Source organism: Sinocyclocheilus anshuiensis, unplaced genomic scaffold (genome assembly GCF_001515605.1).
Source record: "Sinocyclocheilus anshuiensis isolate Anshui unplaced genomic scaffold, SAMN03320099.WGS_v1.1 scaffold1082, whole genome shotgun sequence".
Classification (NCBI taxonomy): Eukaryota; Metazoa; Chordata; class Actinopteri; order Cypriniformes; family Cyprinidae; genus Sinocyclocheilus; species Sinocyclocheilus anshuiensis.
In genome coordinates, this window is record NW_015542379.1 from 1,526,862 (window position 1) to 1,543,987 (window position 17,126).

At 37.7% G+C, this 17,126-nt stretch overlaps 2 protein-coding genes across 2 annotated transcripts in view; both read left to right on the top strand.

Annotated features, from left to right (window-relative positions):
• The window catches only part of ltbp4 (latent transforming growth factor beta binding protein 4), an 89,843-nt gene extending 83,321 nt beyond the window's left edge, over positions 1–6,522 (top strand). Inside the window, exons 35-38 of the mRNA XM_016491601.1 lie at positions 467–619; positions 1,697–1,976; positions 3,222–3,469; positions 6,374–6,522. Coding sequence (XP_016347087.1) covers positions 467–619; positions 1,697–1,976; positions 3,222–3,469; positions 6,374–6,522 — 830 coding nt within the window. The remainder of the gene's footprint in view (positions 1–466; positions 620–1,696; positions 1,977–3,221; positions 3,470–6,373) is intronic.
• Positions 6,523–10,925: 4,403 nt separating this feature from the next.
• LOC107692480 (estrogen-related receptor gamma) lies at positions 10,926–17,126 on the top strand. The gene is given in 8 exon segments (XM_074187024.1): positions 10,926–11,056; positions 11,826–12,226; positions 13,472–13,588; positions 14,833–14,943; positions 15,153–15,314; positions 15,392–15,504; positions 15,506–15,662; positions 16,715–17,126. Coding segments are annotated over 8 exon segments (1,362 nt in total). The 5' UTR covers positions 10,926–11,000; the 3' UTR covers positions 16,960–17,126.

Genomic DNA, 17,126 nt, shown 5'->3' on the forward strand with positions numbered 1-17,126 from the left:
TATCATTCCAAACACATTTTTTTTTAAAACACAAATTAAGATATTTTGAATGAAAGATTTCTGTCCCTCCACTGAAAGTCCAATTCACCAAAAATTCACAGTTTAAAAAAAGTTCATAAAGACCCCGTAATCAATCAGTTTAAACAGATTTAATGTAGGTTTTTATTCACATATTCACCAACACACATTTAAATATGGTCAGCAGAAGCTCGAACACTTGAATGGCATGCAAGAACAAACCTCTTGCGGAAGTTTATTTAAAAAATATCTTAATTTGTGTTTTAAAGATAAATGAAACCCTTATAAGTTCCGAATGACATAAGAGTGAGTAATTAATGACAGAATTACATTTTTTGGTGAACTGTCCCTTTAAGAATGGAAAAAACAATAGTCGCGATGTGTAAAATGACAACTTTAGGTCCTTTTTAAAGTTTATTTGTTGTCTGTCTGTCTGTGTTTTTCTCAGATGAGAACTTAAACTTCTGTTGGCGTCACGTCACAGCTAGTCTAGTGTGTCAGAGTCCTTTGTTAGGAGCTCAGCTGACCTTCACTGAGTGCTGCTGTTTGTATGGTGAGGCCTGGGGTCTGCAGTGTGCCCTCTGCCCCCGCAGAGATGAAGGTACACACACACACACAACACACACACACAACACAATGCACACAAAAGGACTGCATGCCAACACACACACACACACAACTCATACACCGAACACACACACACACACTACATACACACAACACACACACACACACACAACACACACACACACACACACCACACACACACACACACACACACAACACACACAACAAAGGGTATGTGCACTTGTAGTGTATACTTCAAATCTCAAAAGTATGCTATTAAAGACTGTACTTGCAGATAATATAATACCATTGAAATAAAAGACCACTTAAGTGATTTAAAGAGAGACACTTTCATGGCTGTTTCTTAACACACTTTAGAAGACTTTTAAAAAGTGCACTTTGTAATGATGTCAAATTAATAGCTTTACTTTCGAATACATTTGAAATCATTATGTTTCAATAATATTTTGTTGTGTTTTAAAGAAGAACACTTATTTTGATGTGTTTACTAGCATACCAAAGCATGTGTAAAGCACTGGATTACTGTATATTTTGATATTATGTTTAAAGTTAATATATTTTAATTGTACTAAATTGCAATTAATCTGATCTGCAACTTCATTCCAAATATGCAATTGCAAATATATTTAAATACAAGTTTCAATAGAAATGACATTAAAGTATATTTTAAATGCTTGTCAGTACATTCAGCAGTAAGTTTTACCATTTCAAAGACAATAGAAGTAATTATGAAATTACAAGTAAACATGTCCTGAAGTCCTACTTAAGTGGGTCAAAAAACACTCTAAAGTTAAACTAATTGCATTTACACTGTAATATATCATTTAATTGTGAATAACATGCAGTGTCCATAACATTACATTTAGTTCACACTTAAGTATATTCTAAGTGTATTATTTCCATAATAAAAGTATGCTAAAGTGTACCTCTTTTTCAGAGGTGAAAATAAAGATTTTTTTGTTGTTGTTTTTGTCTGTTTAGTTGTTCTTTTCTTTGAATTTTAATTTCCCATCATTCCAATTAAATTAAGTAAAATTTTGCCCAACCCTCACACGCTCATTCAGTTTCTCTCTGTCTGACTCCTGATTAGAGGCCTATGAGGCTCTGTGTAATGAGTTCGGTCCTCCTCCTTACTCTCCTCGTTACTACGAGCGCTTCGGCCCGGGGCCCCTGCCTGGAAGAGGAGGGTACCGCCCGCCGTACAGCCCCCCAGAGTACCCCGAACCCCTGCCGGGACGCCCCGACTACATATCCCCTGATTACGATGACTACAGTCCTGTGGGAGCGGGTGGACGGCGATCCGGGCTGAGAGGCAGAGCCCCCAGCTCATACGGGCTCCCAGACGCCCCCTACAGGCAGCCGGCCCCGGGGTGAGTGGGTCACTCGGACGATACACTGCTGCAGTTCTTTTCACCTGCTTACACACAAAGGGCCCTATCATACAGCGGGCGCAATGCAGCACCCGGCGTGATGCAAGTGTTTTTTGCTAGTTTCAGCCCGACGCAGCTATCATTTTCACGTCCAGCGACACGTTGTTTAAATAGCAAATGCATTTGCGCCCATTTGTGAGCTCATGGGCGTGCTGGTCTGAAAACGAGGTGTGTTCAGGCGCATTGTTGGCGTGTTGCTATTTTGAGGCAACTGAAATAGACTGCGCCATTAACTAACTGGTCTAAAGTCAATGGCGCAGTATTTTTTGTTATTTAAAGACCTCGTTAGTAATATGCGTCTATAGGCGGGTCCTCAACGCGAGTACACTCTGCTTATTACACACACACAGACGCGCAGCAGCACATAAACATGCCAAATATTCAAAATAAAAAGAATTAAATCTAAAAGATTATTATTGTGTAGGCTACATAAATATAAAAATGCCTACATGCCATAATGGATAGTCATTGCATGTATCAGAATTAGGCTACCTATTTGCTCGCGCATGTAATTAGCGAATCCGCCATGGCACGAGCGCAACTGGCTCTGAAAGGGAATGGGAGATGAGACTCTGATTGGTTTATTGCACGTTATGCCCAAAAAACACCCATTACTCATTAAGAGAATAGGGACAACCCTTTTAGACCACGCGCTGGGCGCGCAGACCGTTTTTCCCGTCGCTAAACTAGCAAAAGAGGAATTGGACACGCCCTAAGTGCACCTGCGCCTTGCGGTTTAGATCATGCGCTTAGATCATTAAAATAGGGTCCAAAATCTTTACTTGCCACAATTTCTGAAAGCTGACACTCAAACACCAGAAGCACACACCAAATCTGCAAAACCATTCACTAATGCTCGGCTTTTGACTCGGTTTTCAATTTCATAAAACACTTTTTGCAAAACACAACACACAATTCTCTATGTAACACACACAAATCTAACAGGAATTAATATTATGGCAAAAGTGTTTGCAAATGTTTGCTTTTGAGATGTGCTTGTGATATTTTGAATGCAGTGCTTCATTTTGCAAGAGATGTGAGGCATTTTGCATTTTGTGTGTGCAGTTCTTGGATTTGTGTGTAAAGTTTTGAAAAAAAGAGGCAAAGTTTTAAAAGTGTGTGTAAGCAGTTGAAAAAAAACTGTAATAACCTGATTGTGTGTAACTGTACTCGACTTGTTTCCAGTGGAAGTCGTTACTATGAGGAGGAGGATGATTATGAAACTGCGCCTGGCCCTCCCTTCGGTATCCCGGATCCTCGTGGCGAGCGAACGTTCGATGCGCGACCGCTGCCGTCCCGTCCAGACAGGCCTCTGCTCAGTTTGGCCCCGCTTCCGGAAAACTCCCCGTACAGCGAGGGTGCGGGGGAGGAGTCATGGAGAGCCCCGCCCCCTTTCCCAATGTTTCCTGACAGACGGGAGGGAGTCTATGAGCGTGAGTCTGAAATTAAAGTCTACCCTAGTGAAAAAAATACTCAAATGTATTTGAAATACATTTATTTTGTGCTAGGTATAGTGCAAATACATTTACATATTTATGTGCTTAATTAAAATACCCTGCAATTGTACTTTTGGCATAGCCTACTAAACTGGTATATTTAAAGTCTAAATTAGAAAAAACTAATTTTGTGCTTCATGCACTTTAATTGTGCTGAAGTCCAACTAAAGATATACTGAAGTATATTTGATTGCGCTAAAGTGGAACTATTGCAAGTATACCTCAGGTACACTTTTTAAATATCTCGCATTTAAAGACTGATATTATACAGCGATCAAACAATCCTTATTAATAATCATATTAAAACACATTTTAGGCTTAATATTAAGAAATGTGTATTGTGCAATAAAGAAATACTCCAAATAAAGTTTAATTATAATTTTATATCAGTAAGTCTTAAGTGATATGTTAATAAATATGTTAATGGGTTCGAAGTATACTTAGTATGAAATAAATGTATTTTAAATAAATTATTATTATTATTAGTTTTACTAGGGTGGTTATTAGAATAATGCAAAAAACATACTAAACCAGTCCAAGATGGTTTGCTGGCTGATTTTAGATTATAACTCACAGAAGTTGTCTATACTGCAAAAAGAATTGCTTACTTCTATTTGCACTTTATTTATGTTGTTTATAATGCAAACATGCACTGAACAGAACTTGGCCATTAAGCTCAACAGAATTGCATAGGATTGTTTAAAATGCTCAATGCTGCAAAAAACTAAAATAAATAAATAAATCAAACGTAAAAAATAAATCTGATGCAACGTCAGCAGATCTAAATTTAATGCAGCAATCAACACATTTCATTTTCACATTTCACTTTAATCTTGATAGCAGTAATAGATTTAGTTTAATTGTGCACGGGCATTTTTTGCCCCTTTATCTTAAATTTGATGGGCTTTTTATTTTTTTATATATATTTGCGGGCATTTTTTGCTTTAAGTTAAATTCCAACACTGGTGTGAACTAAATGTAATGATTTTGGACATTTAATTGCATGTTATATACAATTATTTTTAATTTAATAATATTTCATTGTTTAATTAATTTAAATTTATATTAAATGCAGTTACTTGAACTTAGGAGTGTTTTTAACCCACATAAGTAGGACTTCATCGTACAGGTGCGTGTGTCTCAGGGGCTTCATCATGTCCCGAAGACCCAACCACTGCATCCCGGCTTGAGTGAGGACTGCATTTAGAGACTTACTAATTATTATTCCCTGTGTCCACCACGTTGCTGTAAATTGTTGATTTTATGACAATACTTGTGTGTATATCCAAAAGTCTAATAGTGAAGCTTTACACACGAGGCTCAATACAATAACACTGCAAGCCTTCATGTATAATGCATTATAAAGGTATTTGTAATGCATGTTGTAATGCATTATATCTTTACATAAATAATTGTAACCAAAGTTAAAATGCATTCTAATTGTTTTTCATGCATTATACTTTTTAAAGGTGTGTTCAGTGAATAGCTGCATTATAATGTATTTTAACGGGATGCATTATGAAGTGCATTAATTAATGCATTAAAAATGTTATACGTATCTTACTTTTATAATGCATTATATATAAAGTGTTATCAAAAAATGATATATTAATGTACTTTTTCATCGGTTTAAATGCAGGCCAGATGAGCTTGAATGTCTGTCATAAATATCTACGAAACTGCATAAACTAGAAATGCTTTTTTACACAGATTTCATATTTATATACCCATATCAATGAAGGCAATTCCATGCATACTATATATAAATATATGTATTTTTGTCATATGTCGGAATTTCACCACGTTGCTATTTGATACTGTTAAATCTCTCTTCTGTGTTTGGTCTGTCAGAAACCCCTGTGTCACGTAACACAAAATGCACTGTATTTGCGGGGGAAATGCAGTCGTGAACTGCTATTGTACATCTCAGATGTTTTTATGTGTATGTTTTTGATATCTTCTATGTCGTCTGGAAATATATTTGCACACGTTCCCACCGATCACGAAGTGTTTGTTTGTTGATGAGCTTCCTGAAAACCAACCGCTTCATGGTTTTTCCTCTAAACGTGGCCGATATTATTGAAATCCCGTTGTTGTCATTCTTAGGCCGTCTCTCTTTCTCTTACGTGCTTTGTTTGAGAAGGTTTGTAACCAGCTTATCTCGGCCTGGTCCTAATGTGCCTAGTGTTTATATGAATCCAGCTCATAAGTCCTTTTATAGGCCAATCCGCCCACATCACTCAGCCAAGCCGATTACCGGGTTCACTTCACTCATAATGTACTTCGGTGGATTGCAGCGAGCAGCGGAATATCAGCTTTCACTCCATTGTGGCTTGTGTTACTGGCCAACAGTGTAGTGGAGGATTTCAGTTTTCCCCGTAAACTTCCTCTGATCCTCCTTTGTTGATGGTACTCGAGTGTGTTGAGGTTAAACACGGCCTGAACTGGACTGGCACGAGTACAGATGACTCACTCACTCACAAACACACAAACACAGCGATGCCAGACTGGAATTGGCTGCCGAATGTTTATGGTGGAGTTTTAGGTCAAAGTTCTTGGATTCAGTTAAGTTTCCACTGACGTCACCATGTAGTGACACAGCCATTGATTTACATGCTGCAGTTACGGCTACGGGTCATTTTTAGAAGAGAATAATACTCATTGTGTTGCAGTGGTGGGTGAGTGAATCTCACAATGAAATGCGTGGGTCATGCTTAACCCCAAAATGATATGTATGTACTTCTTGATTTCTAGGTGAAATTTGACGCTGCCATTTCTGGAGAGTTTCTGTGAGTGTCTGTGTTGATGGAGTTTGAGAGTTTGAGTGTGTGTTCCTGCTAGTGTTAGTGAGAGTGAGAGTCAGCGCTCTGTCAGATTTCCTCTCTCTCTCTCGCTCTCGTGACACTGCAGTAAAGAATACAGCGGCACAGCTCCTGATCTCACACACCGCATGCGAGCGTCTGCTAGAGAAACACCAGTGTGAGCGCTGAGGGCCACATGTGCTCGGCATCGCTGTGTCACACTCTCACTGAACGATGCCAACATTGTCTGAATTTGTTGCTGAGGAGGCCTCTCCTGGATTAAGGCCTGTGGGGAACGAGACAGGTGTTCCTGGCCGGCCTAGACACTAATCCTCTCACCTGCGCTGGGTCAGAAATGGGTCAGTGTTCCGTAACACTCCAAAACAGGGTCATCACCTCACAACAACATCTCACAGCCGAGCGAGCCGAGTGGCCCATATTTCTAGGAAGCGCTCTAATCCTCCTCACACCACAATATAACTCTGTGAGTTATGTAAATCCACTGCTATAGTGAGAACGGACACTTTTGTGGCAAACACTGAATAGAACTGTAATGATTATGTAATGGATGATGTGCAGCTGCTCAGGTCTCGTGTTTTGTCTTGTTTACTCCGCGATAATGACCATGATCCCACTTATTTCATGCAAAATCATAATAAATACTATACATAGGGATGAAATATTGATTGCAGAGATACTGAATATGAGCACAGCTATGCAGTGTTATTTGAGTATAACTGAGATACTACGAAAGTTTTTTTATTCATATTTTGAATTACACACTAAAAAAAATCCATAACAAAAGGGCACAATATACTGTATTTATATGAATGAATTTTCTGTGTTGATTTTTTACATTTTTTGCCCTGTATAATTTTTTTTATATATCTATATAGTTTTTATTCTTTTTTTCTTTTTTTTTCAATTTTAGTTATTCTTGGTACATCAAGTTAAACTAGGGATGCACGATATATCGGCCACCATATCGGTATCGGCCGATAAATGCTCATTTTTTCTGTTATCGGTATCGGCCCGATAAGAAAATTTGGCCGATATCTTAAAGCCGATAAATAATGCATTATTTCCTTCAGAGACACTTCAGATGCGCACTGTTCGTTTGCAGCCTTTTGTGCAATTGTACTTTGTAATATTGTGTTTATTTGATGTATATCTGATTTATCTCGTATAGAATGCGTTTGGTTAAGTTGGTTAAGTGCGCTTCAGTTTACCGGTGATCATCTTTAGCTCAGCGCACGCTTTATTTCAGTTAAAGCTTTCATTTCAAATAGTGTTTCTACTTGTGAATATTTGTAAATATTTCAAATAGTGTTTTATTTTTATTTTTATATATATATATATATATCAGTAGTTTTTATTCATTTTTATTCCAGTTTTAGTCATTTTAGTACATCAAGTTAAACTAAATGATTATTTCAGTTAAATTGTATCTTATTATTATAATTTTAGTTTTAGTTAATTATGATAACCTTGCAAATATATAAGGGAGCCCAGATGAATAATCAGTTATGCATTGTTGCCATGTAAAGTGATCATTATTCAGAAATATTGGACTGCTGAATGCTGCAATTGACCAGAATGAAGTATTGCAGGATGGATAATTTATATTTATAGATTTAATAATAAAAGGGGAGAAAATATAATGTTTTTATGATTTTGACTAATTTTTTATTCATATATTTAAAACAAAGAAACATGCATTTTCTATAAAGATTACAATGAATAATAAACATTTCAGATTCTGCACTATTTCTAGGTCACTAATCAAATTGGTGACATTGATCATGTGACTCTATGGACAGACATTCAAATGTTGTTCTTTCATTGAAGCATGAAAATGAGAGTCAGGTTGTATACAAACGTGTGGATCTTTCAACTTTTCACTGTAATTGTGATGATAATCATTTGTGCTGAATCGTTTGTATATTTACATGTAGTAATGACTCTTTGAAAATGTATCTCACTTCATAACAAAGTACTGCATGTAATAAGGTTACGCAGACATAAGCATTGCATCACAGTGTGTGAGACAGACAGGTTTATGATTCTCATAGTAGGTCACTGGAGTACAAAGAGTGCAGCTAAATACTGAGCCTCAGCACTTTTCAGGCATCATGTAATCCTGCATCTGCACAAATCCTGACCTACTGACTGAACATCCACAGCCGCGCTCCCAATCTGACCACTACCAGATATAAACCAGTGTCTGATGCCTTCGTTTGGATCACTAATGAAATTCATTTTCACCTTTAACCAGTGCAATTATCTAGTAAAATTTTACACTAAGGTTTATTTTGTCAAAATTACTTGACTGCATTAGTTAAGGTTATTATAGTTAATTAAAACTAAAAACATAAAACAATTTTATAAAATAAATTATAAAGATTTTTGTAAAAAATATATTTTATTTCATCTAGTTGTAAACTTTTCTCAGTTTCATTTAGTTTACCTAGATGCACTAAAATAACTAAAACTAAAACTGAAATAAAAATGAATGAAACCTACATAGACATTTAAAAAAGCTAAAGTCACAAAACACAGCAAAATTACTAAAACTAAAATTAAAACAGAAAATATAAAAATAAAAACTAATTTTAAATAGTAATAAAGCACTATAATAGTATCTCAATGATACTAAAATAGGTTTACTTGAACTAATAATAAAGAGTACTTCTACAGTATTTAATAATCTTTGCTATTGTTCATTTCAACATTTAGTACTACAGTTTTAAAATCAAGAGTTGTATCTGTTGACATTCGTTAATGCACTGTGAATTATTAATAATTATCTCAGGTCCTTCAAGGTATCTTGGAGAGGTGAGGTGTCTAAGTCGCAACATCTAACTACTGGGGTGCCTCAGGGCTCAGTTCTTGGACCACTTCTCTTCTCTGTCTACATGGCATCACTAGGTTCTGTCATTCAGAAACATGGCTTTTCATATCACTGCTATGCTGATGACACACAACTCTACCTCTCATTCCATCCTGATGATCCGACGATAGCTGCTCGCATCTCAGCATGTCTGACAGACATTTCTTGTTGGATGACGGACCATCACCTTCAACTCAACCTTGCCAAGACAGAACTGCTTGTGGTTCCAACAAACCCATCGTTTCATCACAATTTCACCAATTCAGGCACAAAATCACTTTCACAGACTTTTAAATTAAATGTTCCCTCCTGGTGGAATAACCTGCCCAACTCAATCCGAGCAGCTGAGTCCTTAGCCATCTTCAAGAATCGCCTAAAAACACATCTCTTGCATCTTTATTTGACCCTCTAACTCTAGCACACTCTATTTTAATTATATTCTTAAAAAAACTTGCACCTTTTAGACTTGCACTCTATTCATTTACTAACTGCTTGTTTGTTGTTTTCTATTTTATCTGTTTTAATTTTTTTGTTATATAATTTTAAAGAAAAGCGCTATGTTTACTGTGTTAAGCTAACTGAGACTTGTTATAGCACTTGCATATCATTGCTCTTTTGTTGGTTTTGATTGCTTCCCGTTGTCCTCATTTGTAAATCGCTTGGGATTAAAGCATCTGCTAAATGACTAAATGTAAATGTAAATTAACATGAACGGTTGAATTTTATGAATTAATATTAAAAAATAAAATCAATCAGTAACTTGCAATACAGTCATTGGTTACACTTTATTTTAAGGTGTCCTAGCTACAGTGTAATTATACATTTAAGTGCTGAGTAATATTAATTAACTACATGTACTTTCCATATGGTTAGGGTTATGATTAGGGTAACTTGCATGTAATTATGCATAATTAATTGTTATTACAATAGTAAGCACGTGTAGCATGTGTAACACGGACACCTTAAAATAAAGTGTTACCCAGTCATCTGTGCATTGTAATGTGCTGTAGAAAATGCACTGCTTATTGTTAGTTCATGTTAGCTAATGCATTAACTAATTTTAACAAATGAGTCCTTATTGTAAAGTGTTACCAATTTTCTCTCTCAAACACCATTTAACATACTTTACCATGTAAAAGACGTCAACTAAAAGGTTTTTAGTGTAGTAGCTGAATTAGAATTAGCATTTAACGCCAATATTCCCCAACTTTACACTGACATGGATTGAAAATCAAACAATGATTCGAGTGACATTTGATGGGACTTAAACTAGCAGAAATCCTGTAGTTCCAGTACAGAGAGCTCAAATTGGAGTCTGTTTTGAGGGTCAACAACAGAGGCAGCAACAAGGAAATGAAGCAGACTTGATGTGGCGGGAGTGGTTTGTTGGTGTTCGCAGCCAACTGCAGATAAGGAATGTCTTTATATTTATTTACATACAACAAAGAGCCTCGGTCACTGTGGAAAATGGTGTAAAAATGATGAAAAAGCATCATCTCAATGACTCTCCACTGATTTCATTGTGTATTGAAGCCCATAAGAATGCATTCTTTAAATGTGTTGCTTTATGAAACATCTGATTTGCAGTTGGCCTGCTTGTATTGTTGACCTGTCAGTTATGAGAGCTCATCAATAGGGTTTTAATCAGCATGCATCTGGATTAGATTAGACCCGCCCACCGCCATGCATCACTTACATAAACCTGCAGCTCTGCAGCTCCTGCTCAGTGTGCAGCTCCATTCCCTTCATCACAGACAGTCCCTGGGGAACAGTAGTGATGGACCTCAAGGAGTTTTGCCTGAGTGAGAACTTCCAGTTTCTAAACCAGCACAAGTAAGCAGGACTACTACTGTTACAAATTCAAATGCCTTTTTATATATTACTTTTTATACCTAAACTCTGCAGAAAGTGTTGTCATATGTGTTATATGTCAGCTGCAGCTCAAAGTTTTCATTAATTAATAAAGTGTTTTTTAAAAAGCAAAATTAAGTTTTTGTGCAGGTTGTAACATTTGCAACTCTTTGATTTGACTAAAAATGCCAGTAACGAAGCTTCAGTTTACAGTTTTAATGGACTGAAACGTTTGTGGTGTGTAATGTGATGACACAAGACTGTTTGAAGATTGCATGCCATTGCAAATATGTAAATAATGCTTTACTTTTCATCATGTATCATAAATGTGCAATGCACTATGCAATGCTTAGAAAGTTCTTTAAGCTCATCTTTAAAATTATGTTTCTAATCTCAAATACATACTGGCATGATGTTTTTAAGATGTGCAATATTTCACTTTCAAGGATTATGCATACTAATGTTTATGTTAATGCAAAGTAATGTTTTTTTTTTTAATACTACATTGGCTAATAATTTAAATAACCTAAAAGTCATTAATTAATAACCCAACTCATTCATAAATAGTATATGTTGCTTAACAGGTCAGTAGTTCATGCAGTTTACATTAAAAAGATGAATATATAAAGAGCCTACACTATCTGTTCAAAGGTATGACATGATAATTAATCACTTTTGCCTCTCATATACGAGTGTAAATGTAATTAAAAGACAAACTAACACTTTTGAAACTTGCTCCACCTCACATCAGTCTTTTGGATGCGTCCACCTCTGATGACCCTCTGTCCCCGACCGATGCGCCGCTCAAAGCCGCCCCGCTGAGCCCCTCGCTCGGCCTGGACAGCAGCGCGACACCGTTCAGCCCCGGCAGCGCGTCGGACAGCAGCGGCTACAGCGTTTTCTCCGGGAACCCGTCTCTGAACCCGGACTCCCCCGTCAGCTCCAGCTCCAGCTCCATCTCCAGCAGCAGCGCTGCGGCTCTCTTCCAGCCCGTCGGTCACACAGAGTCCCTGCTGAGCTGCGACTACATCGCGTCCCTGAACCCCGGGCCCAAGCGCCTGTGCCTGGTGTGCGGAGACTTCGCGTCCGGCTATCACTACGGCGTCGCGTCGTGTGAGGCGTGCAAGGCCTTCTTCAAAAGAACCATTCAAGGTAACGACTGCAGCCACAAAACATCATAAGACTTATTAATGGAAGTTAGTATGAAATTAAACAAGTTGAATTATGATATAGTAACAGGGCCGTCCTTAGCTGGAGCGGGGCCCCCCTCGGTCCGTTCGCGATCGAGTTCTCTCTGAATTTCTCTGAATGCAGTCTCTGACACTTAGATGCCTGCATTTTCATTTTTAAACAAATTATTGATTTTCGCTGCATGTATGCTAATGACTTCACAACGAAAATTAGTGTTCAAGTGTGTGGATGCATTTTGAAAGCAGCAGTGCTGTTAATGAATGTAATGATCAATATGTCATGAGTTAACTATCTGTCTGACATTGATTTGTGTGTGAAGACTCAGTGTGCTGCTGTTTTAATCAAAGCACATTGTCCATACAAGTGTCTTGATTTAGATTATTTGGAATGGTGTTTATAAATATTATTATTATTATTATTATTTGATGAACTATAAAGCTGAGATAAAACTGCTGCCAATGATTAATACTTAGCCACTGGAATTTCTATTACATTTTTCTAAGGTTTCTATTGTAAGATTTTATTTTTTATTTTTTGTGCATGTGTATGTGCGTGTGTGAAAAATGTAGTAAAAGCATGGGTAATATAAAATCAGAATTGTTGCCTCTTGGCACATATAGTCAATATATGCATTAAATATAATCTGGCTGTAATATATGTTGTAGTCTGCATGAAAACCATTTGCTTCTCTGGGCGTTAATGAGTGTTGAACATTCGTCAATACTCTGGCCTCTGGGAAAGCCCCAACTTTCTACCTCTTGCCATGATTATTCAATTATGAGGCAGTGCAAATCAATAGCTGAACTCTGTCTGGACTCCTATGGATTTCTGTGTGAAAGCTCAGCTTGTGAAGCATGGGACAAATGTACTTTATGTTTGATTGAACATGTGATAGATATATCGCACTTAGTAGAGCTACAGTTTTCAGTACATACAACTGAGCGTCTGTCATTAAAACATAAATAACAATTAATGGCATTCACTAACAACATTAAAGCATGTGTGCTTGCATATTGAGTTGTGCTGCTCACACAGGCTACATGAGTTTGAATCCAGCTTGCAGTGTTTCCTGATAACGTCCCTCCTCCCTGTTTTTTATTTTCCTCTGAATAAAAAAGTGTGAACAGGTCAAAAGAAAAAAGTGCAATACGTTTTTGCTGTGCTCTGTGTCCGTTGTAAATCTGGTGTGATTTGTGTGTGTTTCAGGAAACATCGAGTACAGCTGTCCGGTGGTGAACGACTGTGAGATCACTAAGAGACGGAGGAAATCCTGCCAAGCATGTCGTTTCCAGAAGTGCCTGCGTGCCGGCATGATGAGAGAGGGTGAGCTCCTCTGAAACCTGACACTAAAACTCAAACTATTATTTGACCATCATTTTATCTTTAGATGTTTGCTTTCCGTGGCTAAAATAACTTATGTCCATATATGCCTACAGTGGGATCCAAAAAGACTGAGACCACTTATATTTAGTACTTTTTAGTACTGAATAAACAATCCAAAGATATTTGCAGCATAACCGTTTGAGTGAATATTGCAAATGTACTTTCTTTTTCTTTAGAAAAGTAAGAAGTAAATGTATGGTTAAAACAAAAAAGATGCACTGTATTGTATGGTAACATCAGTTACTAACAATGAGCAATACATTTGTTATAGTATTTATCCAAGTCTCAAAACTTTAAAAGTCATATATGAAAAGATGACTTTATGACTTTAAATGTTGTAATTATGATATAATCATGATATTATGACTTTAAAAGTCAAAATTATGACAAGTTGAAATTATGCTAAAAAGTCAAAATTCTATCGTACTAAGTTAAAATTATGGCATAAAAAGTCACAATTATGACAAGTTGAAATTATGCTAAAAAGTCAAAATTCTATCGTACTAAGTTAAAATTATGGCATAAAAAGTCACAATTATGACAAGTTGAAATTATGCTAAAAAGTAAAAATTCTATCATACTAAGTTAAAATTATGGCATAAAAAGTCATAATTATGATATAAAGTTGAAATTATGACAATAAATCGAAATGATGACAAAGTCGAAATTATGAGATAAAATGCCAAAAATTAATTTTTAAATTGGCTTAGTATGTCATAATTTTGCCTTTTTATCTCATAATTATGATTTCTTGTCGCAATTTCAACTTAATCTCATTGTAAGTTTTTATGTCAATTTCAAAATTGTAAAGTGACTGTTTCATTTATGACTTTTATTTCAGAATTTCTACTTTTTATCTCATAATGATGTTTTTGTTAGAATTTTGACTTTATCTCGTAATTATGAGTTGTACTTGTAAAGTCATAGTTGTGACTTAGGATGTTATAATCATGACTTGAAGTATTGGCAAAGCGTGATTTTGTTTCTTATATTGCAGAAATGGGCTTCCATACATTTGGACACAGTGTCTATCTTGCTATTGCTTAGTGAAGCTGTTATGACAAGAACAGTGAACACAAGTATACTTTAGCAGTAAGAACTAGTCATGTTTATTTATGTTATAATGACACATTATTTTCCGTGTGCGTGCGTGCGTGCGTGTGTGCGTGTGTGCGTGTGTGCAGGTGTGCGTATGGACCGCGTGAGAGGAGGCCGACAGAAGTACAAGCGCAGAGTGGATTCAGCGCTCTCTCTCTTCACCAAAACACCTTACGCTCATTCCAGCAAACCGATCCGTGAGTCCCACCACACACATACTAACATCCATTAACACAGCCTTCATGCAACCCTTTAGAACATTTTAAAATATTAACAAAAGAGCAGCGGACCTGAGCATGAAGGCCAGCATTAGAAACTGTGGTCAGTGGATTATGAGTGGTTGAGGATTTAACCTGATTAACGGTTTAACATCATCAATAAAACATCCTCATCTTTTCCTTTCCAGGAAACAAAGTGATCTCTCAGCTCCTCGTATCTGAACCGGTTCCTCTGAGAGCCGCCCCTGACCCCGCGACTCCTGACAGTGACCTTAAAACGCTGCTGACCTTATGTGACCTTTTGAACAGGGAGCTGCTGGTTATGATCGGCTGGGCCAAACACATTCCAGGTACACAGCCAGTGCTGATCTGGTGAATCCTCATCCAGATGTGCTGCATGAAGATAACTGCCGGCTGTGTTTGGCAGGTTTCTCAGGCCTCTCGCTGGTGGATCAGATGGCGCTGCTCCAGAGCGGCTGGATGGAGACGCTGGTGCTGAACGTGGTTTGGAGATCTCAGGGTTCGGCTGACGAGCTTCAGTTTTGCGGAGAACCTGCGACTGAACGAGAGCCAGTGTCGAGCCGCAGGACTGCATGATCTCTACACGGCTCTGAGACACCTGACCTCCAAATACCAGCAGATGGGCCTCAACCAGGAGGAGGTGCTCACTCTCAAAGCCATGGCTCTGGCCAACTCAGGTATATATACACACACATACAGTATATAAACCTCTTACATTAAGTTATGTGTAATAAAATGGAATGACAGACGGAAAAAGTATTCCTGATCCATATGCTTGTATTGATGCTTCTTAAGTAGTGTTGAGGGATTGCCTAAACTCTGTCTATATCTGGTTTGTGTGATAGGAGTTCATTCTGCTTTATTTTAGTTCCCATTTTCAGTCTCAGACTCACTGGCCAAGAAAAACCAATCAATATGAACAGAGCAGTTCAGAGCACAGATCAATACATCCATTAGCCGCGTCCCGCATCCGACCGCAGGGCGTTTACAGTCAGACGACACCCAGAAAACTATCATTTTTACACTTGACACAGAAGAACCTAAAGGCCTGATGACCTGATGGACCTGGGCTAGCCCATTAAGCACCAACAAGGGACATTCTAGAATGCTTAACGTGGCTTAACGCATTAAAACAGAGTTATTAAAAGACCAAACTCAGTAAACACATTATTAATGAAGTAAACTATTTACAGACAAGCAGATGAGCCCAGAATGTGAAGGCAGCGCATCTAATTACACATTAAGTGTTTTCCTCCCATAGAAAACCACTATAAGGAAAACGCGTAAAGTGGCTTAATGCATTAAAACAGTGTTTTAAAAATACCAAAAATCAATAAACATTATAATATATATATTATAAATAAACAAAATTATCTATTTTTCTTTTATGCCAAAAATCATTAGGATATTAAGTATATAATCTCAATTTTTTTTTAAATGGACCCTTATGACTGGTTTTGTGCTCCAGGGTGACATTTTTAAGTCGCTTTGGATACAAGCGTCTGCTAAATGACTAAATGTAAAATAATAGGAAGCGTTGCGTTCGTGTCATGGGCTCATATCTGCTTGTCTGTACATAGAGTGATTTATTAATAATGTTTATTGAGTTTGGTCTTTTTAAAGCCACGTTAAGTGTTTTTCATGTTAGGCATTCTAGAATGTCCCAGTGTTTAACACTGCGCTCCAGCAGCCGAGGGGCTCTAGTGACCTCGCCGACGCTTTCTTTCAGACGCAGAGAACGTGGAGGGCGCCGAGGCCGTGCAGCGCTTCCAGGACGGGCTCCACGAGGCCCTGCAGGACTACGAGAGCAGCCAGCGTCTGTCCGAAGCTCACCGCGCCGGGCGCCTGCTCATGACGCTCCCGCTGCTGCGTCAGACAGCGTTCAGAGCCGTGCGCTGCTTCAGCCGGCTGCACAGGGACGGACGCGTGCCCATGCACAAACTCTTCCTGGAGATGCTGGACACCGTGATCTAGAGCAGGACTGAGGTGTTTTAACTCCTTAAGTGTCACCCCCATTTCTGAACATAGACGTGAAAGTGCACTATCCAAACAACAATCTGCAGATCATTGCAGAAGTGGAACCATTTCAAAAAGTTATAGAAGTTTAAATTACTGTAAAGAAAAAGCACTGTACCAATTTT